This window comes from Leuciscus leuciscus (assembly GCF_965113295.1).
Source record: "Leuciscus leuciscus genome assembly, chromosome: 11".
Classification (NCBI taxonomy): domain Eukaryota; kingdom Metazoa; phylum Chordata; class Actinopteri; order Cypriniformes; family Leuciscidae; genus Leuciscus; species Leuciscus leuciscus.
The window spans coordinates 16,498,999-16,523,701 of NC_138735.1; the positions used below are offsets into that span (position 1 = coordinate 16,498,999).

The 24,703-nt window shown below is 41.2% G+C and overlaps 1 protein-coding gene across 1 annotated transcript in view; it reads left to right on the plus strand.

The window, feature by feature from the left end:
- The first annotated feature begins 7,759 nt into the window (after positions 1–7,759).
- trpa1b (transient receptor potential cation channel, subfamily A, member 1b) overlaps positions 7,760–24,703 on the plus strand; it is a 45,670-nt gene continuing 28,726 nt past the window's right edge. Inside the window, exons 1-7 of the mRNA XM_082184869.1 lie at positions 7,760–7,808; positions 10,336–10,454; positions 10,666–10,828; positions 18,918–19,093; positions 21,459–21,566; positions 21,665–21,773; positions 23,381–23,526. Of these exons, the coding sequence (XP_082040995.1) occupies positions 10,359–10,454; positions 10,666–10,828; positions 18,918–19,093; positions 21,459–21,566; positions 21,665–21,773; positions 23,381–23,526 (798 nt within the window). The 5' untranslated portion in view covers positions 7,760–7,808; positions 10,336–10,358. The remainder of the gene's footprint in view (positions 7,809–10,335; positions 10,455–10,665; positions 10,829–18,917; positions 19,094–21,458; positions 21,567–21,664; positions 21,774–23,380; positions 23,527–24,703) is intronic.

A 24,703-nucleotide genomic window follows, 5' to 3' on the forward strand; every position in this document is an offset into this window, starting at 1 on the left:
GTCAAAAGTTTGCCAATTTGATAAAAAATACAGAAAAAAATGTAATATTGTGAAATATTATGACAATTTAAAATAATGTTTTTTCTATTTTAATATACTTTAAAATATAATTTATTTCTGTGATGCAAAGCTGAATTTTCATCAGCCATTACTCCAGTTCCCTTTCGAGGGAACTCGAACTGCGTCGGTGACGACACTAGGGGAACGCCCTTCAGCGTAGCGCGTCTGAATTTATGAATGAAACTCAGTCCAATCCTATTGGCGTTGCGTGATGACGTAGTGTGTGACGGCATATACGGATGTGTACAAAAGCACGCCGGCACACAGAAATGTCAGCTTTTTGCTATTCAGCAAGCGCTCTGTGTGTGTGAAAGTCAGTTCGTTCTATTTGGTGTTGTTTGTCTGTTCATATATATTACCCATCATGTCCAGTGTGCAGTTTAAAAAGTGCGTGTTCCCATGCCCTCGTTTTATTACGGCTGGGGACACACACGAGATGTGTGTGTCATGTTTGGGAATGCAGCACGCCCAGGCAGCCCTCGAGGGGGCTGCTTGCGGTCACTGTGAGACTCTTTCTATGAGAGTGCTGCGTTCCCGCCTGGCTTTGTTTTCTGAGGACGGCCAGATGCGCGCTCCCCGCGGTTCAGGTCCCGCATCTGCCGAGGCGATGCGGCGGCTTCAATCGTGGGGCTCGCAGCGAGAGCTTGCAGAGGGGATCGAGACTGCCGAGGCACTTTCTCGATCCTCATCTGAGAGTTCGGATTCCCCTATCCCCCGTTCGGGAGCCCGCCCCGCGGCTTCTCCCGTTCGGGATGTAGACCCAGTACTGCAGCTGTCTGATTCTGAGGAATTAGACGTGCTCAGTATTGTGGAGGGGGATCTAAATGAGACACAACAATCGGCCCAATCTGTTCAGTCTGCACCAAGTTATGATGAGCTTTTGGAGGTTGTGACACGGGCTGTGGAAAAATTAGATATTAGTTGGCCACAGGAGAGGCAGGAAGCGCGCGTTAAAAGTAAACTAGACGAGCGCTTCCTGCAACACCGCGCACAGCCTCCACGCCGGTCTTTACCGTTCTTCCCGGATTTACACAACGAGTTGTGTAAATCCTGGAACAGGCCATTTTCAGCGCGCCTGTCTAACCCCCCAATGTTAAATTATAGTAATATTGTGGGGGTTAAGGAGAACGGATATGGGATGATGCCTCGGGTTGAGGAAGCTCTGGCCAGCTATCTTTCACCTGACCTTGCATCATCCCTTAAAACACCGGCACTGCCCACCAAGCCATGTCGTACTACATCTGCTTTGGTGGGCAGAGCTTATATGGCGGCAGGTCGGGCTGGTGCGAGCCTGCACACGATGGCTATCTTGCAGGCGTACCAGGCCGACCTGTTAAGAGAAATAGATCAAGGCGAGGGTCCTACTATGGAGGATATAGCTGAGCTTCGCAAAGCCACAGACCTGTCTCTCCGGGTTACCAAAGAGACGGCCCGTTCCATCGGTCGATCTATGGCAGCTCTGGTAACCACGGAGAGGCATCTGTGGCTTAACCTCTCAGGCATCAAGGAGAAGGACAGGGCCTTCCTCCTTGATGCACCCATTGCTACCACTGGTCTGTTCGGCGAGGCGGTTAATGCTGTCGTCGACAGATTTCAAGATACAAAAAAGCAGAGCGAAGCATTCAAGCAATATCTCCCACGCCGTTCAAGGTCTAGGAGGGCGGCTGCTAGAGATCAGTCACAGCCATCAGCCAGCTCCTCTTACCGCCAGAGCCAGAAAGGGAGTGTCGCTTCTAGAGGTCCCCCTCAAAAAGCTTGGGACTCTAGGCGGCGCTTTCACCCACAGCCTCCTGAGAAGGCGGATCTGAGGACCGTCATCCAGTCTAGGAAGGCAAAGGGAAAGAGGTCCTAACTCCTATGAGACCTCGGAGGGCCGCCCCCCCCGAGAGAGAGCGATTGAGGTCCCTTCTCTCGTTGGGCCCTCAGGAAGCTGGCGTCAGTATCCCGCCGTCTCTGACGCTTCGGGACACGCTAGCTTCCAGCGAGCACACGCTGGTCTGTCTGCCCCAAGGGCTTGCAGCCAGTCAGCGTTTGGGTTCGCACACCGTGAGTCGTTGTCGGTCTTTCCCTGCCGGTCCTCCGCTTCAGGGTGCCGTCAAGGACTTGCACAAAACACTGGACACCAGCCCCGAGGGGCTGGTTCCCTTGGTGAATTTTGCAGAGGCATGGCAAAACCTCGCGAATATTTCTCCATGGGTCCTGCGCACTGTAGAAATTGGGTACAGACTGCAGTTCCAGGTCCGCCCACCAAAATTCAGCGGGGTGGTCTGGACTTCAGTGCACCCAGAGCAGGGTCTGGTGTTGGAACAGGAAGTTCACTCGCTGCTGGAAAAAGGGGCCATAGAGCATGTTCCCCCACCAGTCAGGGAGTCCGGGTTCTACAGCCGGTACTTCATAGTTCCCAAGAAGGATGGAGGGTTGCGTCCAATTCTAGATCTAAGGCACTTGAACCAGTCTCTGAGGAGATTCAAGTTCAAGATGCTCACTATTCCCATCATCGTGAGTCAAATCCAATCCGAGGATTGGTTTGTCACGATAGATCTAAAGGACGCGTACTTCCATATATCCATCCTTCCATGTCACAGGAGGTTCCTGAGGTTCGCTTTCGGGGGCGAAGCGTACCAATATCGGGTTCTTCCATTCGGCCTAGCACTCTCCCCTCGCACATTCACCAAGTGTATGGATGCAGCTCTGGCCCCGCTGAGGCTCCAGGGCATCCGCGTGCTGAATTACATCGACGACTGGCTAATCCTGGCCCAGTCTCGAGAGTTGGCAGTTCGGCATCGAGATGTCGTCCTTGGCCATATTCAGCACTTGGGGTTGAGGCTCAACACGAAAAAGAGCGTGTTGACACCCGCCCAACGGACGACGTTCTTGGGGGTGGTATGGGACTCGACAACGATGCAGGCACAAATGTCTCCTGCACGTATCGAGTCCATATTGACCACACTAAACAGGGTGAAGCTAGGCCACACCATCACAGTGAAACACTTCCAGAGAGTGTTGGGTCTCATGGCAGCAGCGTCCAGCGTGATTCCTTCTGGCCTTCTGCACATGAGAGCCCTGCAGTGGTGGTTGAAAGCCAAGGGGTTTTCCCCGAGGGGAAATCCTTTCCGCATGATAAGGGTTACGCGCAGATGCCTTCGTTCCCTATCAATGTGGAAGAAACCTTGGTTTCTGTCCCAAGGTCCCAAGTTGGGAGCGTTATGTCGCCGAATTACGATTTCGACAGACGCCTCCCTCACGGGCTGGGGCGCGGTCATGGACGGCCGCTTTGCGAGAGGTCTCTGGCAGGACCATCATTCCTCTTGGCACATAAATTGCCTAGAAATGTTGGCGGTGTTCCGGGCTCTGAGGAGCTTCCTGCCAGACCTCCACGGTCGCCATGTCCTTGTGAGAACCGACAACATGTCGGTGGTGTCTTATTTGAACCGCCAGGGGGGTCTGAGGTCGCGCCCTCTGTGCAGACTGGCGCATCAGATCCTCCTGTGGTCCCAGCGGAGACTATCGTCTCTCAGGGCGGTGTATGTCCCGGGGGACCAGAATCAGGGAGCAGACGTCCTGTCAAGGCAGGGGCTGAGGCCCGGGGAATGGAGACTCCACCCCGAGACGGTGGAGTTGATATGCGAGAGGTTCGGCCCGGTGGAAGTGGACTTATTTGCGTCTCGAGAGACGACACACTGTCCCCTGTGGTTCTCCCTCACGCATCCAGCCCCGCTGGGGTTGGATGCCATGGTACAGACGTGGCCGAGGCTACGTCTGTATGCTTTTCCCCCGATCGCTCTGCTCCCGGGAGTTCTGGAAAGGGTCCGTCGAGACGGTGTCAGTCTACTATTAGTAGCCCCGTCGTGGCCGGCCCGAGTATGGTTCTCGGATATCATATCACTCCTGGCAGGCCAGCCATGGCAGATCCCTCTGAGGAGGGACCTGCTGTCCCAGGCAGGGGGCTCAGTTCTCCACCCTCGGCCCGAGCTGTGGAAACTGTGGGTCTGGCCCTTGAGGGGGCACAGTACCTAGAAGCCGGCCTATCTACAGGAGTAGTTGAGACTATTCTCAGTTCCAGAGCTCCCTCCACGAGGAAGTTGTACGGCCTGAAGTGGAATGTATTTTCCATTTGGTGCAGAGAGCGTGGATTGGACCCAGTTAACTGCCCGGTGGCTTCAGTACTGGAGTTTCTCCATGACCGCTTTTCTGCTGGACTTACCCCATCCACACTCAAGGTTTATGTGGCTGCCATTGCGGCTTTCCACGCTCCTCTGAGTGACGGGCCTCTGGGGAGGCATCAGCTGGTCGTACGCTTCCTACGGGGAGCCTGGAGGATGAGACCTGCGACTCGCACCAGGGTTCCCACCTGGGACCTGGCAGTGGTCCTCGAAGCGTTGGCTGAGGCCCCCTTCGAGCCGCTGGAGTCGGCTGAGGCCAAGAACCTGACTCTCAAGATGGCTTTTCTCCTTGCCATCACCTCTCTTAAGAGGGTGGGAGATCTCCAGGCACTCTCGGTATCTCCTCAGTGCCTGGAGTTTGCTCCTGGGAGAGTCAAGGCCATCCTGCACCCCAGTTTGGGCTATGTCCCTAAGGTGCCAACCAATATGGCTAGGTCTACGGTTCTGCAGGCGTTTCATCCCCCACCTCATGTGACGGCAGAGGATGGAAGACTTCACCTGCTCTGCCCTGTCAGAGCATTAGACATTTATGTTCAGAGGTCTTCACAATGGAGGAAGGCGGACCAGTTGCTGGTGTGTTTCGGGTCCCCCAAGAAAGGGCTTCCCGCCTCTAAGCAAACCATCAGCAACTGGATCGTTCAGACTATTTCCCTGGCCTATCAGGTGCGCAATCTGCCTTCACCTATGGCCGTGAGGGCTCACTCTACTAGAGGCATGGCGTCCTCCAAAGCCCTCCTTTCAGGGACTCCTATCCATGACATATGTGAGGCGGCGGGCTGGGCCACTCCGCACACATTCATGAGATTCTACAGTCTGGACCTTCCCTCTACACCCGGTGCACGAGTGCTTTCGTCCTAAGTTGTGCCTGAAGACAGCTTCACACTAGGATGAGCGGGGTTCGTTGTGGTATAGTGGGTATCTCGTTCCCCTAGTGTCGTCACCGACGCAGTTCGAGTTCCCTCGAAAGGGAACGTCTCGGGTTACGTATGTAACCCTTGTTCCCTGAGAAAGGGAACGAGACACTGCGTCGGTTCGCCACACCTCACCCCGCCTGGAGCACTTGCTTCATAGCAAAAGCTGACATTTCTGTGTGCCGGCGTGCTTTTGTACACATCCGTATATGCCGTCACACACTACGTCATCACGCAACGCCAATAGGATTGGACTGAGTTTCATTCATAAATTCAGACGCGCTACGCTGAAGGGCGTTCCCCTAGTGTCGTCACCGACGCAGTGTCTCGTTCCCTTTCTCAGGGAACAAGGGTTACATACGTAACCCGAGACGTTTTCAGTGTCACATGATCCTTCAGAAATCATTCTAATATGCTGATTTGATACTCAGTTAGTATTAATGTTGGAAACAGTTGTGCTGCTTAATATTTTTTTGGAACCTGTGATACTTTTTTCAGGATTCATTGATGAATAAAACATTAAAAAACACCATTTATTCCAAACAGAAATCTAGCAATAGCCATCTTTACTATCACTTTTTATCAATTTAACACATCCTTGCTGAATAGAAGTATTAAAAGTATTAAATAAAAAAATAAAAATACTGACCCAAACTTTTTAACATATTTTTATTATGTGTATAAATACATTATATTGCATACTGTTATTGTTATTGTATGTATGTATGTATGTATGTATGTATGTATGTATGTATATATATATAATATATATATATAATATATATATACTTTCATGTTAGATATGAAAGCACTAATTCATATGAATTAATTAAGTTTGTCTTTATGGTACATAATATAACAGCTATGTAATTAGCATTAGCAAGACAAAATGAGTCAGCAGTTTTATTCCAAATACCACAGGATGTTATATGGAAATGACATTTGTTAATTTATTGAAAAAAAGCATTATAAACACAACAGATATTTGCATGTGTCGCGTGCTGTTTATTATAACATTCACAATCCCTCATTTTAAATGATAAATGATAAAGGAGATACAAACATTTGAATGGACTTGAAGTGGAGCGGATGGATACAGGACAATCTGTTTGTCCTCATCTGGCATGGTAAAAAGATGAGTATATGCCTCTGTGTTTAGCTTTCTCGCTTATGTTTATAAATAATCATTAAGTAGGAATAGCTGCTTAAAACTCACTTGCCCAAACCTCATGAATATTTCTGCCCACTCAAGAGTATTTAATGCACTATCAATGTAATGGAAGTAGCAGATGAGTTTTACAAACTGCTGAGAGCAGGATCCTCATGTTGATTATCTAGTTTCCTACCCAGAGTTGACACTCGCAACCAACACTTGTGTATTATGCAAAACATTCATGAATTTGGAAATGTATGGGTTTCAGCTGTTGAAATCGTATGAGGCAAGTAGTAAACAAGCACACCATGTCTACAGTGAGAATACAATAATTCTTGATATCCCCCATGATACGGCATAATCCCTAGTTAATGATGTATTTTATCAAATAATCCTTTTTGATAAACAGTATGCCTGCTTTTAAATCCAGCCTTTCTTTTCCCAAATGAATATTGTATAATCCATGCGATCAACAGCCTGAGGAGTCCAGCTGAGTCCAGCTTGATTTGATCTTGTAGCAAAGACTGCTTTGTGATAAAATATCAAGAGGATTTACCTTAGAGACAGATTGGAGTGTGAGCTTTATCAGATCACGCTCGGACATGTTAGAAAGTTCAAGGGACAAAGGGTGGACAGTTTGAGGTCAAGCCTCAAAAATATGATTAATATTGAGGACAGCTCTTTGAACGTGAGCTTGACAATGCCAGAATCCTTTTTTTTTGTAAGCATCTGATAGGGTCAAAGATTCAGCCATCATGGGAATGCAATTCATTTTCAAAGCATTGTTTTGTCATTTACTGATTATGACAACCAACAAGTTATTAAACATAATTTGTATTCTTTCTTTACAGTAAATTTAAAGGATTTTTAAAAAAGATATATGTATTTTAGTAACATATAAAATGTCTATCCATTTGTATTCCACAGTAAGTCATACATGAATGGAACAAATAAGAATGCAATTTAATTTATTTATTAGTACTAAACCAAACATATTTTTATAAAAAAAAAACAAAAAAAACTTTTTTTTTTTCTTATAAATAAATAAATACATACATACATACAGACAGACAGACAGACAGAAAGACATACATGGATTTTTTTTTTTTACTGAGTCATCCTTTAAATATTAACTTTTCTTTTCATTTTAAATAATGCAAACTTTTAACCAAAGACAAACCAAAAATCCATATCTGAAATATTTCAATACACTGAGGGAAGCCACAAGCCACAATTTTTGCTTTTGTTTCAAAAATCCTTTTATCGGTTCTGGGAAGCAATATTACATGTGAAACCACAGGCCATTGTCTGGACATTTACTTTTACATTTACCAGCATTTGAAGTACTGAAGTCTCATGTGAAATTAGCATGGGCTTTAATGATAGCGTTGGATGACATTACCTCTGAGTGAGAGCTACTGTAACTGGATCTCCTTCAACCAACACAGTATATAACTCACTTCATACTGAGAGAGAGAGCAAGACCACATCTCACAACTGCTCAGCAGACACATCATCTAGGTAGGAAAAAGTTCCTTCTCTTTATGTCATCTAATAAACAACCATTTGAATAAGTAGTTTGTGATGTATGTGATATAAAATATATGACTTTATTTATTTTAACTTATTGATTCATGATTATCCAATTACAATAATTTTTTTTCAATTTAAGTACAATACCAGTGCATGACTGGGTACTAGTCTTATGCTAAATATGTTTAATAATAATTTTTTCAACTCTAATTTTACAAATATTTTTCACCTTTTGATTTTTCAGTGACTTTCTTTTTTCAATTTACTTTATAATTTATTATTATGTTCTACTGTTGCTGGTACTATCTTTTGTTTCTCATTTTTTAATGAAGAACTTTAACGTGTCTAGATAACGGGTAAATTCTGGAGAACTACAGTGTATTTCTCTGCAAATTCTTAGAAGACTATAAAAATGATTTGATGGCAACAAAAACAAAAGAAAACAATTTGCATCTCAGCACACCTGTGCGACGGGCTGTATTCCAAGAGCAGACTGTTGCGTTTACAGCAGCCCGGGTCTATCTCATTTAGCAGTGTTTGCTCACTGCTTGGCAACCATCTTTAGTGCTTCATCTTGAAAATAAAAAGACTTCCTGTATTCACTGTGTCTGCTGCAAATTACACAGACGGAAATCCATCAATTAGTGCACTTATCTGGCAGAGGATATAATGTGTTTTCCTTGAAAAATAGATGTTCTATTCCAAAGTTCCCGATTTGGGCCGCTTTCCAATAATAATCTCACACAAAAGATGCACACTGCACTATCTGGATCTGAATTTAAAAGCACGTGGATGTTGTCAACGTGTGTTCGGATCTTCAGTAATTTGACACCTCAGTCTGGGAGGCTCATGTGTGGACAACTGTAAACAGTCGAAATGGAATAAAGCTTTTTCTGTAGTTCAATCACACAGGCGGTTGTTTGGTGCATTTGATTTTCCTGCTTTACAGCTTCGGTACACCCATCACTGACTGATTCTCAGCATTGTGGTTATCTTAGGTGAAACATGACATCAGCTTATCCTTCATGTTAATTGTGATTGCTAACTCACTCACTTTTGTGATTACTCTCATATCGTGTTGGAAAATCATTTTAGTAAATCAATTTTATAGCCTTTCTATAGTCACATCACGGCCACAAGCCATGACTTGCAACTTACTATTCAGAAGTAGGTAGTATTTGGAGGAGGTACCACCTTAGAGAGAATTTGATTAGACAAAATCAGTCAGTGCAGGATGAGTCTTCAATAGTTTCGGTCTGAAAGGAAAAATACTACATTTTACATGCATAAATCTGCTAAAAATGAATTTTGTCAAGGTTTAGCAGTATGTAAGCATATAGATGACCTCAAAGAAAACCAAAATATGTGTGTTTTTGATGTACAGTATATAAAGTTGGTTATTTTCTGGTTTAAATTGAGTGTAAATGTATCTGTTTTTCTCTGTTTATGTTTTGGTTTAGATAAATGCTGCCCTGATAACAAAAATAAATTCAAAGATTTGTGGTCAGTAATTATTTTTTAAAGTTTAAAAATAAGTCAATATCAATTAAGCAAGGATGCGTTTAATTGGGCAAGAATAAATTGGTTTAAATTGTAATAATATTTTCAGAATATTACTGTTTTTATGGTATTTTTCATCAAAGAAATGCAGCTTATGTGAGCATAAGAGACTTCTTGTTTTTGGTTTTGTGTTCATTATGTTCAGTTCCTGTTTGCCAGTGTTTCCTTTGCTAGTTTGTCTCTGTAGTCGCTGATTGAGTTATGTAGGTGTTCCTTGCTATGTTATCTCTGTGTGTATATTAGCCCTCGGTTCATTCAGTTATTTGTTTCCGTGTCGTCTGCGGTTGTGTACATTCATTTTTGTTTTCTCCTGTGGTTGTTAAAGAGTGTTATTAAAGTCTGTCATTATAGTATTCTTGTGCGCATCATTCATGTGACATTCCTTACAGACAAATCTTACAGACCAACTTAAAATAAGTATATTTTCGATACAGTTATTGTATATAAAGTTGGTTGTTTTCGAGTTTTTTTTGTTAAATTTAGTGTAAATGTATCTGTATTTATGTGTTTTTATGTCAGATAAATACTATTCTGATGGCAAAAATAAATTGTATGATCTATAGTTATATATTTTAAAAATGTCATCACCTTAAATAGCTTCAATGTAGTTCAGAGTAGTAGCTTGTATTATAGGAACAGCAACATTTTCAAATGGGTTGCTCGACTGTAGTTCAAACTAACACATTCTGTCATACTTGGGTCAAATGGCTGAGATTATGTTCAGTTCTCTATCACAATCTTTACTAAACAATCAGTGTTTGTCTTTGATTGAATAAATCAACAGTTATGCCAGTTTTTGTGGATATTCAAGTTCAATGATGTGAGAATACACTCTCAAGTCCAATCACCTGCTCTCAGTTTAACCCTGGACCTCATCGCACAAAAGCAGCCACTAAAAGAAAACACAACCATTCTGAGGATATTATTAATATCACTGATTGAATTGTCTTTACAGAAGATCCTCACTAAGCTCACCAAATGCAGTTTGGAAAGGAGTTTGTGAGGCAAAACAGCTTCTACAAATGTGTGATAAATGAAGGGGAAACAGACCTGGATTCTGCGGATGTGTTTGAGGTGTGTGTTGTTTCTCCTACATATGTGTTTTAGAGAACTGAGGGCGGAGGGGAGCACAAATATTTACAAAAGATGATGCCATCAGCATGCGTGTATATGTTTGCTTCTCTATCCGGTACAATAGCAACCAGAAAAAATACTAGGTAACTGAAATTGACTTGTGTTTCACCTTTCCTTGGCAAGATACCTTAATAATCTGTTCCTCTGCCAGTTGGTTTACAAAGGGAAGGCTTCTGCTATCGACCATCTGATCCAGAAAAGTCCAGACCACCTAAGCTTCAGAGATGAGAATGGAGCTAGCCTACTGCACTATGCCTCAGCCGGAGGAAACCTGGACATAATTCGGCTCATTGTTTCTACTGTGGGTCCTGAGGGTAAGACTTACTCCTCAACATGGTTTTAAAGTCGCAATGTAATGGAATTAGTTACAGGTCTTTTCTTCCATATTGTGAAAAAAAAAAAAAAAAGTAGGACTTGGAAAAACGTACAATAACTTATTGTATCTTATCTTATAGATAAGTTTGTCTTATTTAAGTTTGTAAGTTTGTACAGTAATCAAAATAGAATCTCTATTTCATTCTGACTTGAGAGTAATTTTTACACTATTAGTTGCTCTCTCCTCATCTACTATTGGTTGGACAAAAAGATAAGCCCAGCAAACTGCAAAATCTGTGACATTTTCATATTAAATTAAATTTGACATTAGTTGTTGATTGGATGGAGGCAGATCTGAATGCGAACTTGCAGTCGATTGTAAGATGGGGCGGAGTTTAACTGGACTAAGTCCAACATACATCGCCAGAGAGAAGTCTGTTGTTTCACTGGAAAAATAAAACATTTAAAACATGCATAAATACATTTTTACAATAGAGTGATGCAAGGATGTTTTTTTTGTAGGCCAAAACATTGAAACAAGTTAACATTTTAGCATTTCTTGTTCCATCGCCCTAAAGTCAATGGATTTCAATTTTTCACATGGTTTTTTTTATTAAAAGTCATATGGTTGAAGTCATGCAACCTTTGTGTAGTTCGTTTATAGCCTACATTTACTGTAGATTTTTAATTCTGCCGATTGTATTTAGGCTTCAAAATTCATAAAAATTTGGTTTATTTGTGAAGATTATCCTGATAAACAAAACAAATATGAATCATAAACTTTTGTTGGTCACAGAGCTTATTTTTTTTTTGTAATAATACAAAAGTCAATAGGAAAATCCTATTGTTTTTTTATTGAGGGAGCCAGGGTGGTGCAAACCTCCAGGTTGGCCTACAGACTTATCTATAAGATAAATAAGATGTAATCAAAATAGAATTTCTATTTCATTCTGACTTGAGTGAGTAATTTCCACACTATTAGCTGCTCTCTCCTCATCTGCTATTGGTTGGACAAACAGATCAGCAAACTGCAAAATCTGTGACATTTTCATATTAAATTAAATTTGACAACCCAGAAATATAATTTTGTAGAAGATAATAAGACTACTTTTGGATCAATCTACAGCAAAAAGGAAGGAAATAACTTCAAAGTTTAGGTTCTAGGAATTAAGATACTGGATCCGACTCTTGAGGCAGCAAATACATCGACTTAGTAAAATGACACATATATATATATATATATATATATATATATAAATTTTGAAGGCCTTGTCCTTAAGCCTTGTTTATTCACCCCAGTCTTATATATCAATTTTGAAGGCCTTGTCCTTAAGCCTTGTTTATTCACCCCAGTCTTTTGCTATTCAGATCACATCAGGTCAATGTGTCATTATGTTCTAATGATTATAAAACTATCACATAATCTCCTCAGGGATCACACACTTACGTCAATGGGCTGCTTATTGTGAAAACTACTTCAATAAATCATTGACAAAACAGAGCCACCGGTTCACTCACTACAATGGCAAAAGACCAAATGATATTCAGAGTGCACATTTCTCTTCTTAATTGCATCTGTTACACTGCAATATCCTGCCGAAATAAACAACTTTAACTAGCCCAAGGTGGTTAGCTGCTCTCCTGGCCTAAGATGTCTGGTCTGGTTTTAGACACTTGTTAGCTGGCTAGGATGGGAGATCAGCTGACCAACCAGCTATGATTTTTTTTCTCAAACCAGTCTCAAACTCCCCCTGCAGCCAATTCTTAAGATTACATTGGTAATTTCAACCACAATGCTTGTGGTAATGTCATAAGTTGCCCCTGATTGCGGTGTATTCCCTGTGTTTTTTGGTGTATATTCTTTGCATAAATGTTTGTTTGTTTCTCATTGTTTGGTTATATATGAGTTTGGTAACTTTTTCTAGTCTAAGGTGCACATTAGACAGATGACACAAGACACCAAGAGTTTTTATTTATACATTTTCTTTATTTAGAATTTACATCAACTATATTAGTTTATATCCCCATTTTAAAAACGTACCTTCTGGGTTCATGGCTGTAGCATGGTTTCCCGGGGTGGGGGTTTAAGAGGACGTGCAGTCTTCCTGTTCCTCATTTTATGCCATCCCAAGGAATTCTGGGTAATGTAGGCATAGTCCATTTCCCAGTGTGAGCAAGGGGGTCATTGTTTCATTGTGTTGTTGTGTTTATTTTGATAGTATGTGAAATGTATTGTTTTTTATTTGTATTTCTTTCCTTGTAAAATTTATCTTAATGTATTTTGAATATTATTTTCGTTTAAGTTTATTTATGCATTATGTATTACATATTATTTCTATTCCATAATTATCATGAAATTGTTGAACGTGTCAGTATAAAATAATTTATTTTGTCTGTTCGAGTCAGTTCTGGTGAGGGACCTCCATGAGGAGGGTCACCTTTAGTGTCTTTGTTTATGTTATTTTTGATTTGTTATTCTTTTTCTGAAGTCAATAAAAATTTGAATTGACTGCAAGCAGTGTCTCCTGCCTTTGCTCTGATCATATCCCCACATTATGGTGGCAGCGGTGGGATAATCCAGAAGAGGAGCATTGCTGTGTGAAATCTTTGGGTGTGATGGCACCAAAACGGGCATCACGTATGGAGACAGCTGATTCCCTCTGAGAGTTCTTCTAAGGACATTGGTGAGCTCAAGGATATGATCCAGAAATTCCTGGTGGATCAACAAGAAAGACAAGTTCGTCAAGAACAAGAAAATGCACGACAAGAAACAAGGTGGAGGTCCTTGAAACATCAGTTTCGATTACTGCAGGGAGAAGTGACTCATCCTACCTCTCTGAGAACTCCACTGCCTGGGGAGAGTGAGGGCCCATACACTTCAGAAATTCTGATGGAGTTCGACATTCAACTGCTGGGGGTCCATTAAAAGAGCCAAAGATGCAGCAGCTCAGTGAGATGGATGACGTAGAGCATTATCTGACTACCTTTGAGCGAATTGCTACCATGTGACAACTGGTAGCAATTCGGAGTGGGCCATTCGACTAGTTCTTCTACTCACTGGCAAGGCCCGTCCTGCCTATGTGGCTATGGATGTGGACCTCAGCGACTATGGGGAGGTGAGAGAGGCAAAACTGAAGAAATATTCTATCAATGCTGAGACCTATCGACAGCGGTTTCATTCCATGGAGGTTCTGATGGAAGAAACTCCTGAGGAATTGTATGTTCGGCTGAAGGATTTACTCTATAAGTGGGTGAAACCTGCAGAAAAGACAATGCAGCAGTTTGCAGAGACTGTCATCTTGGAACAGTTTTTTAGAATGTTGTGTCCTGAACTACAAACCTGAATTAAGGAGCATGATCCATCTTCTGCTGAGCAGGCCGGCAAGCTGGCGGATGTATTTGTGGCAGCTAGGCGAAGGACTGAGCCTTGGAGTTTTGCTGGAAGACAGTAAAGGACAGACTTCCTCTCGCAAGACAACCTCACTGCTAGAAGGGGGTAAGAGTATGGGTGAGAGACTGGTGAAACAAACAGAAACATCTAGCTTAACTACAGTTGGGACCTATTAAGTGTTTTAGTTGTGGCCAGATAGGCCATAAGAAACCAATGTGTCCAAACCTAAATAAAAAGCTTACCAATGTCTGTTATGTTCCACGGATGATGATACCTGAACCTAGCATAACTCCAATGCCCAGTGATGTCACAATTCCTGTAGAACTGAATGGTAAAAAGGTTATAGCTTTGGTAGACACAGGATGCACCCAAACGTTGGTAGAAATTGATCTTGTTTCTGAATGTTCTAGTGATTGCTTATGGTTAAATGTATCCATGGTGAAGAACGGTCTTATCTGACCACTGAAGTGTATGTAAGGGTGAATGAGCAATCCTACCTAATGAAATATGGGGCTAGCACCAACACTGCCATATCCTGTGATCATTGGTCATGATTGTCCTGTGTCAATGGACTTATTGCAGGCAAGTAGTACCAGTAATGTGGTTTTAACTTGTGCAAAGTCTAGACAGAGCCACGAGGTGAATGAGACAAACTCCTTGAAATGCCTTCCTTTTTATGATTGTGATATTTCAACCCATCCAGTGAAACCTGTGAAGTTTAAAGTAGAGAAGAGGTTAGACTAGTTTTAAGGAACTGTGGTGCAAGTCACAGGTAGGGAAGGTTCACAAAAATGTAATTTGGAGTGGCAGATCCCTGCCAATATGTCTGAACGGCAGAGAACCGATTCTGAAATTGGTCCCATCTGTTCTAGAATGATAGAACATGCAAAGCAAGGCAGAGAGATTGTCTTCAAGGGTTCTACTTTTTGTTTAGAGAAGGAACTTCTGTATTGTAAGACCTGAAACTGTCAACAAATGGTTCTTCCCATAAGTGTATGCAAGATTGTGTTAAAAATGGGGCATTCTATCCCCTGGGCTGGTCATTTGGGTCGTCGTAAAATGTATTGAATCAGTAAACACTTTTTCTGGTCAGGGATGACCAGAGATATATCTGAGTTTTGTAAGACGTGTCCAGAATGCCAATGTACTGCCCCTCGGGGCCCTCTAAAAGCTCCTTTGATGCCTTTGCCTGTAACAGAGATTCCTTTCCAACGTCTAGGCATGAATATTGTGGGCCCGTTAGAGAGGAGTAAAGCAGGTAACAAATACATGCTGGTAATTTGTGACCATGCAAGTTGATATCCTGAGGTTTTCCCTTTGAATAACATTAAGGCCAAATCTGTAGCCTTTTGTGTGGTGCAGTTTTTTTCTAGAGTGGGTTTTCTCCAGGAGATACTGACTGACAGAGGAACCAATTTCACTTCAAAGCTACTGCAACAGGTTTATCCATTGTTGCGTATAAGAGGTTTGAAGACCACACCTTACCATCCCGAAACCGTTGGTCTTGTAGAAAGATTCAATCAAACCCGTGTTCAAATGCTCCGTAAATTTGTAAGTGACACCGGGTCTGATTACGACCAGTGGTTACCGTACTTATTATTTGCATACAGAGAAGTTCCACAGGCTTTTACAGGTTTCTCTCCCTTTCAGTTGATGTATGGCCATGATGTGCAGGGTCCTCTGTCTTTGCTGAAAGAGACATGGGAACAAAGTTCACAGATATCTAGTAAGCTGAATGTTATTGATTATGTGTTGCAAATGAGAGAGAAAATGACCAAGTTAGCAGTGGAACTCTTACAAGAAGCACAGTATAGGCAGAAAGGTTGGTATGATAGGAAGACAAGGCAGCGGTCCTTTGATGTAGGTCAGCATGTTTTAGTCATGCTTCCAACAGAAGATAATAAGTTGTTGGTTAAATGGCAGGGTCCATTCAAGGTTACTAACAAGTTAGGACCTACAACGTATGAAATTGCCACTCCTAGTGGGTCACGTTCTCATAGAACATTGCATATTAATCTCTTGAAGGAATGGTTTCCACAGAAAGATTCTGCAAGTGCAAATTTGATTTGGTTGGTGGAAGAAGAGGAGGTAGAAAAGCAGTATCTATCGGTGAGTCAGGAAACCTCCTCAGTTAATCTTGAGCACTTATCAGGGGAGCAGAAAATACAAATTCAAGAGTTATGTGATCCAGAACTGTTTAAGAGTACCCCTGGTTGTACCCCTCTCATTCGGCATCAAATTATGTTGAAACCTAATGCTCAAGTGAAAAGAATGAGTTACTGTATTCCAGAAAAGATGGTGTCAGCATTTACTGAGGAGGTTAGGTTAATGCAGGAAATGGGCATTGTGGAGCCTTCTCAAAGTGAATGGTGTAACCCTGTTGTGATAGTACCGAAAAAGGACGGAAGTTTGAGTTTCTGTATTGATTTTCACTCTTAAATTCCGTATCAAAATTTGACTCCTTTCCAATGCCCCTTATTGAGGAGCTTATTGAGAAATTAGGACAAGCCAAATTTATCTATAGACTTATGTAAGGGGTACTGGCAAGTGCCTTTGGCTCCTGAATCCCGAGAATTGACTGCTGACTTCACACTCCTACAAGTCTTATGCATTTCCGAGTCCTTCCTTTCAGGCTGCACGGGGCTCCCCCTACCTTTCAGAGGTTAATGAATACTGTTTCACAGGATTTAGGCGAATTTACAGCGTCTCATCTTGATTATGTTGTGATATTCAGTGAAGGCTGGAAGATGTATCTTTACCTTGCAACAATGTTTCAGCGAATTAAGGATGCTGGTTTGACAATCAAACCTACCAAGTGTTCTATAGCCAAAAGTTATACTGAGTATTTGGGTTATGTATTAGGTAATGTTGTTATTAAACCTCAGATCCAGAAGATACAAGCTATTCAAGCTAGACTTTTTTAGGTCTAGTGGGGTGGTAACGGAGGTTTATACCTTACTTTGCCACTAGAGCGGTGCTACTAACAGATTTGACACAGAAGTCGGGCCCAAATCAAATTTAGTGGACCGAACAGTCCAGTTTAGCTTTCCAAGATTTGAGGGAAGCATTAGTGACTAATCCTGTCCTGTGTAGTCCTGATTTTGAGAAAATGTCTGTGCTTCAGACAGATGCCTATGAAGTGGGATTGGGAGCTGTCTTGAAACAAGAGCAGGGAGGTGAGTTACATCCTAGCTGTGGCTTATTTGAATAGGAAACTGTATCCTCAGGAGACAAGATATTCTGTCATTGAAAAAGAGTGTTTGGCACTGAAATGGGCTCTTGATTCTTTTAAAGTGGTGGTTTATTATGATTTCACTTTTCTAACTTTAGTTAGGGTGTAATGTTGCTGTTTGAGCATAAACAACATCTGCAAGGTTACAATTCTCAAAGTTCAAAGCAAAGGGAGATATTTTGAGATATTGAGATATTGAGGTAAAAGGACACGAGCTCTTCCGCCCTCTGTGCCAGGAGCAGCAGCTCTTTTGTATTTAAAGGAACAGACACAAAATGATGTGTTTTTGCTCACCCTCAAAAAGTGACAATTTTAACATGCTATATAAAAATATATGTGGGGTATTTTAAGCTAAAACTGCACATACACACTCTGGGGACATCAAAGACTTATTTTACATCTTGTTAAAAGGGCATTATACCTCCCCTTTAAATACTACCAGTTGGGACAAGATTTTGTTGTTCAAACAGATCATAGAGCACTTCAATGGATTGACAAAATGAAAGATACCAATGCTTGTGTAACTCGTTGGAGTTTGGCTATGCAACCTTTCCATTTCATTGTAAGATATCGCCCAGGGTCAGAAAACGTGACCACACAGTCTCTCTCTCGCTTACCTTGCAAGAGTTTGGGGGAAGGGGAAGATGTGACGATGTCATAAGTTATCCCTGTTTGCAGTGTATGCCCTGTGTTTGTTTGGTTCATATTTATTGCATAAATGTTTGTTTGTTTCTCATTGTTTGGTTAAATATGAGTTTGGTAACTTTTTCTAGTCTAAGGTGCACATTAGACCGATGACAAAAGTTTTATTTCTTTATTTTCTTTATTTAGAATTTACATCAACTATATTAGTTTATATCCCCATTTTCAAAACTTACCTTCTGGGTTCATGACTGCAGCATGGTTTCCGGGGGTGGGGGTTTAAGAGGAAGTGCAGTCTTCCTGTTCCTCATTTTATACCATCCCAAGGAATTCTGGGTAGTGTAGGCATAGTCCATTTCCTAGTGTGAGCAAGGGTGTCATTGTGTTTATTTTGATAGTATGTAAAAATGTTTTGTTTATTATTTGTATTTCTTTCCTTGTAAAAGTTTAAAACATTTATTTAGACCATTAAGAAAGTACAAAAAGAGTACGACATAGTTTCTTGTTTCAATGTTAGTTCAAGTTTAGATTTCTGAGATGCGTACAATAAAAGGAGCCGCAAAGTGGCTATCTATTTGAACTTGAAATACACAAGCACATTTTAATTCATGAGTTCTCAATTTATTGACTTCAGCCCTTCACATCACAATATTAATCAATAATTAAAAAAAAAATTATATTATTTGGTTGAAGTCATTATTCATGCTTTTCCAAATAAGGTATTTTGACTCATCGCTACACACTGGCTTACCTCTGAATGCTTACTGAATGTCCTACTGAACGTCGCAACCATTGCATATGTTGAGTGTTTTTTGCTTTGTAGAGCTGAATGTACAGGATGAGCAGGGCAGAACTTCTCTGCACTGGGCTGTGGAGAAGGATCAACAGCAGAGCTGTGAATTACTGTTAGAGCTGGGTGCTGACCCCAACATCCTCAACAGTGCCCTGATCGGCCCTCTGCATCTGGCTGTCACTAAAAGATACAATCATCTAGTAGAGGTCAGTCACACACATGCTGCTGGTAATCTGTTTGGGTTACTGTCAAGGTAAAGAGCAGCAGTAGATATGCATTCTCTTGAATAATGTTTCACAACCTCTTCGTCAGGGCATAGCATTTTTTTCCCGATCTCCACACCGATGTGGAAGAAACCAAACATCTAATTATTATAACATCTTGGGGCTGAAGCATGATGGTTATAGAGCCTTTAATGGCTAAAACGGATTTGAGGACCGTTATCATCTCTAATAAGGCTTCAGCGAAGAAGTCCGAAACCACTGGCAAGACCCCTCCAATGGGAAGTGGATTATACCTCATTATACAGTGCCCATCTCCCCTCGGTGCCCTCAGGGGACCATTCTGCCAACCCCGTCACCTTGTGTGCTTTGGTGTTCAGCGTTTTCCAGCGAGCTCATGTCTCAACGTCTGCCCGGAAACGTTGCGGGCTACATTTTTTAAAAGTTTTCATCATTAACAATAATGCTTAATATTTTCGTGGAAAACAGTTATTTTCAAATTGTCAAATTTCAGTTCAAACTTCTTTCAAAAAAAAATAAATAAAAAAATAATAATTGTATTGTACCAAACGTTTCGACTTTCGTTGAATTTGATTGAGTGACGTATTCTGTAACTTCTGGTTATTTTTCAAGGTGTAAGTTAGATATTACATGCACTCTCAGAAAATAAAGTACATAATTGTACCTTTAGGGGAAAAATGGCTTGTCACTGGGGCTGTACCCTCAAGGATACAATATTGTACCTTAACCTTTAAAAGAAACGGTACACATATATATACCTTTTAATGCTTTTTGACCTTCAAAAAGGTACATATATGTACCTTGAGGTCCAACAATAAGCCCTATGGGGTACGTTAGTGTAGATTGTACCTTGGGGGACAGAAATGGACTCCTACTGGACTCCTACTCCTAAGACTTTCAAGTTAATCGTTTTACTGTAAGTAAATAATTAGAGGAACAAAGTGCAGTAAATGGTAAAACTATTTTCTCTACAAACCAGTTTGTTTATAAAAAATTTAACAAAAAATTTAACAAATATCATTTTCAAGCAGCATAGACTGTTTTTGAGACCATCAAAATAAAGTGTTAGCAGATATTAATTAAGAATACAGACTACTAACAATCTAAGACTGGTAGTTGACATGTTGGTGCAGTTACTTAGCAGAATGTCTAAAGTGGGCCATTGAAATGGTGTTACCTTACTACTAAAACTAAAGCTGAACTAAAAATAGTTTAAAGCTAAATAGAAATAAAAAATAAATAAAAAAGACAAAAACTTCAAAAAATGACAAAAACAAAATGACAAACTAATATTAAAGTCCGCGTGAACCGGAAGTTGCAAACGACTTTTCTCCAGTGCTGTGACGTATTTCCCAGTGAAAAGGAATATTGAACAGAGGGCAGGGTTTTACTCTAACACTCCTCTCCATCTCTCGCTTATTACAGACTAACGATTTGAGGGGAGTGGTTAAGCGTTTCCCAACCTAAGTCCTCAAACCTACGTCATCAGGGAAGGTCCTCCAATGCAGAGGGGAGGGGCATTTTCAGATTTTGATTAAAGATTACGAAGCCAAAAAATTTGTTTGTGTGTTTTAACTTGCACGGATTAATTGTTCACCACAAGACTAGTAATATGCGCTAACAAAGTAAATACGGTCCATTTTGATTTCAGCTGGACTTTAAAATGAAAACTTGAAATATAAAAATAAAATCTAATTAAAAATAGGAATGAATAATATAATAGTATATAAATAATTCTAAAATAACAATGGTTGAAGTAAAAATAGATAAAGCAATATTGTGTCTAAAATGTAAGTTACTATGTATTAAAGGACAAGTTCGGTATTTTACACTTAAAGCCCTGTTTTCAGATCGTTTCTGATTAAATAGAACGGCTGCATAGGTGCACTGGAACAATCCTTCCTAAAACGCATTAAACTTTCTTTTACAAAGACGTGAAACTCACCGAGTGGTCAGGGGTGTTCACTGATATGCTCACACAAAAATCGCTGCAAAAGATGCTTCTTGTTTATTGAACTGTAGCAATGTCTAAAGTACAGAAGCAATATTACACTTGTAATTGTGCTGTTGATCTAAATATCATCAAATATCATGTCAAATATCAACACACTGTAATTACTTATGTCCTTGTGCCCAATGTTTGAATCACAGTCACACTGATTTTCTGGCTTGTGAGATATTAATTAGATAGCATAGGGACAGCTCAGTGGGAAAAATAAGGGCGTCTTCTGTGTAGAATCTGCTTCCTGTTGGGCTGAAATATTGGAGGAATTATACTGATTGTGTGCCTTGCAGATAATTATGATCATTTTGCTCATGTCTGGCATAGGTCCTTCTGTCCTGTGACAGAACAGATGTAAATCTGGAAGGGGATCTGGGAAACACCCCTGTGATGCTGGCCTGCAGCAATAATAATTGCCAAGCTCTCCATTCTCTTGTGAGTACAAAGGGCATTAAAAGTCAAGTGTGAGAGTCAGAATCCAGAGTCTCAAATATTGTGTAATAAAAGTGATTTTTTCTTTTCTTTCTTTACAGTCCAAACATGGTGCCAAGATGTGTCTTCAGAACAAACTGGGTCACTATGCCATCCATACAGTTGCTTTTGCAGGTGCCAAAGAGGCCATGGAGCTGGTTTTGAAAATTGGTAAGCAAATTTAATATTCTCGTTGCACCAATTCACCATGACGAATCCAACCTATTTACCAAGCTGTTTAGACAGATGCATTGATTTAGCACAATGCATGGGTGGTCTTCTGTTCCGGAATGATGTGTTCAAGACATACTGTAAATATTTGTTTTCTTTTTCTGACAGTTCCCTTTGGCTTAGAGACAAATAACAGAGTTTTCATTTCGGTCCAATATTTTCAGATGCTGATATGCAAAAGAGTTCAAACAGATAGAAGGGTCAACAAGTCAAACGTTGCAAGCATGTCACATGGTAACCAAATAAAGCAGTCATGCTTTCATTGTGATTGAGATTTGTGACATCAAAGGGATAGTTCATGAAAAAAAACAAAAATTCAGTAATCCTTTACTCACCCTCATGCAGGGGCGTAGCCAGGACATTATTTCTGGGGGGGCCAGCTTGGGCCAGTCTTTTATCTGGGGTGGCACTTGATTGTCAAAAACTACTATTTTAAAATTCACGCACCGCGTCACTCAGAGTAGTGGTTTTCCCTCGGCTCGTCAGGCCATAAACAATGGATTTAACTTCCTTATGGACACTAATAATGTCTTATTGATAATCCATGTTATTGGGATGGGTGCTTAGATAATGTGCGAGTGCGATGTGTCATGATTATGTGAGGGGTTAGGGACCTTAACATGAGACGGGGATGTTTTTAGTGCAAATGACAGAAAGACACAATATAATTTGTCATTTTAGGCGATCATTTATTTAGGTAAACCATAGCATTTTAAGTGCAATATTCAATTTATTATTATGCGTTGTCAGTGGGGGCGACATTGCAAGTATTGTACATTAATTCAAGTATATTATGTTTACAGAAGAAGGTTTGAATACAATGGCGGGCGAAGAGGAAAAATTATGCGAGCTTATATACATCTCCTCTACAACGTGTGTCAGTGTGTGTGTGTGATTTTGGTTGGGTGACAGTTGTAGGTTACAGTTTGACGAATGGTGGCCGTGGCCCCCCCTGGCCACCACGTAGCTACGCCCCTGCCCTCATGTCATTCCAAACCTGTATTACTTTTTGTTTATCCTATAAAAATGTATGTTAATTAATTCATAAATGTAAATAATGTAGATCACTGGTCAGTCTTTTTCCATGTATTTACAATTAATGGTTACTGGTGCATCAAAAATACATGCAAAAAGGGAACTGGCGCTTCAAAAAGATAACCATAAACCAAGCACCATAAAAAGGGGCCTATTTGCTACATGCACTATATTCCAAGTTTTAGCTATTGTATGTCTCCAGAAGTCTTGAAATATAGAGCATGAGTTGGATGAAACCCTTTTATAATAACATTATGGTGCTTTGTCATTGTGGTGCTCCAGACCCCATTCACGTCATTATATTGAAAAGAATGGCCAAGATATTCTTAAGAAATGACCTTTTGTTTTCTGGAGGAGAAAGAGGAGGTTTGGAATTACACGAGGGTCAGCAAATGATGACAATTCAATTTATTTTAAAATGCCTCTGTGTATTCTTTCATCTGTTGGAACTGTTAAATATGAAAAAAATGAAGCTGAACATTTCATCTCCTCTCTTTCTCATCCTCATGAAGGAGAAGAGCGGGGCCTTTCCACTTCAGTGCACATTAATTATTTGGATAAGACCAAAAGCACCCCCCTCCATCTAGCTGTACGTGGGGGCAACATTGAGGTGATCAAACTTTGCATCATTAAAGGAGCCAGAGTGGATCAGCAACAGGTAATTGCTGTTTCAAGAGGTATAAAATGTCTTAGTTTGGATTGTAACCCTGGTTCTCTGAGAAGGGAACGAGATGCTACATCAAAATGTTTAAGCTATGGGAATGCTTCTGCATTACCTGCATCTGAAGAATGTGTGAAATCACTTCAATCTCATTGGTGAAATGTAGTCTGATTTAACCCTGATGATAACCCTGATGATACGAAATGGTTTGCCCTCTCAGGGAAAATCCCTTGGTCTTGAGTCACCACTGCAATGGTTTCATGTTTATAAGGCCCATCATGTTGGACACAACTGCCATGAGCCCTAACAGTCCCTGAAATTGTTTTACAGAGACAGCCTAGTCTAGCCTGATCTATCCTACAGCTGAGAGAATCGACTTGATACAATCAGGATACAGACCCTAACCCTATGCCTGCATCGTAGTCGAATCCCATATCACTCCTAGAAAATTGTTTCTCTGTAATGGAGAAAGCACATTCTTCTTGGAGTTTAATCTTAACCCCAAGCATCTCATGTGAGTGAGGGCAACATTGCGATGCCAAACCGCCATCTGATCTCTGGTAAAAGCTGAATATTATGTCCTGAAATTACTTGCCGGCAGTGAATGACCAAACATACTTGTCCACATCTTCCTCAGAATGAGCGAGCAAGTAGCAACACTTTGCTTTTATAATTTGCAAAACCCATGGAGACACATTTGGCAGAAGTTGCCATGCTGCCTAATAGTCTGAAAGAGATATCAGTCTCTCGAGACTGACCCCTGATGTAGACTGAGTAATATGCCCGGTGCCCTGAAACAGCATGATGGCAGAGGACCACCAAACATATTTCTCCAACACCCTCCCCAGGGTGGGGAGTGAGCATCCCAGTTCCACAACATTCTAAGAAGCAGACTGGGCCAGAAGCTCACTTGAAACTTCTCTGCCCGAAATACCAGAGATGGCTGGGTTGGCAGACTGGTCTCCCGAGGGCACAGAGAAGAAATGGGCACAGTTAACCCTGGTGTTCGAGCCAAATGCTGTTTTGTATTTGGGTGGTAATTCCTTTGTTTAACACTGGGTGGCGCATGTCTGTAACTTGGCCTTAGGTATAAAGGCAGCAGATACAATGTTGTTTACAGGTGTTTGACCCGGAAGGGCAAAGGGTTTTTGAACGCTTGCGCGCGGCGCTTTGT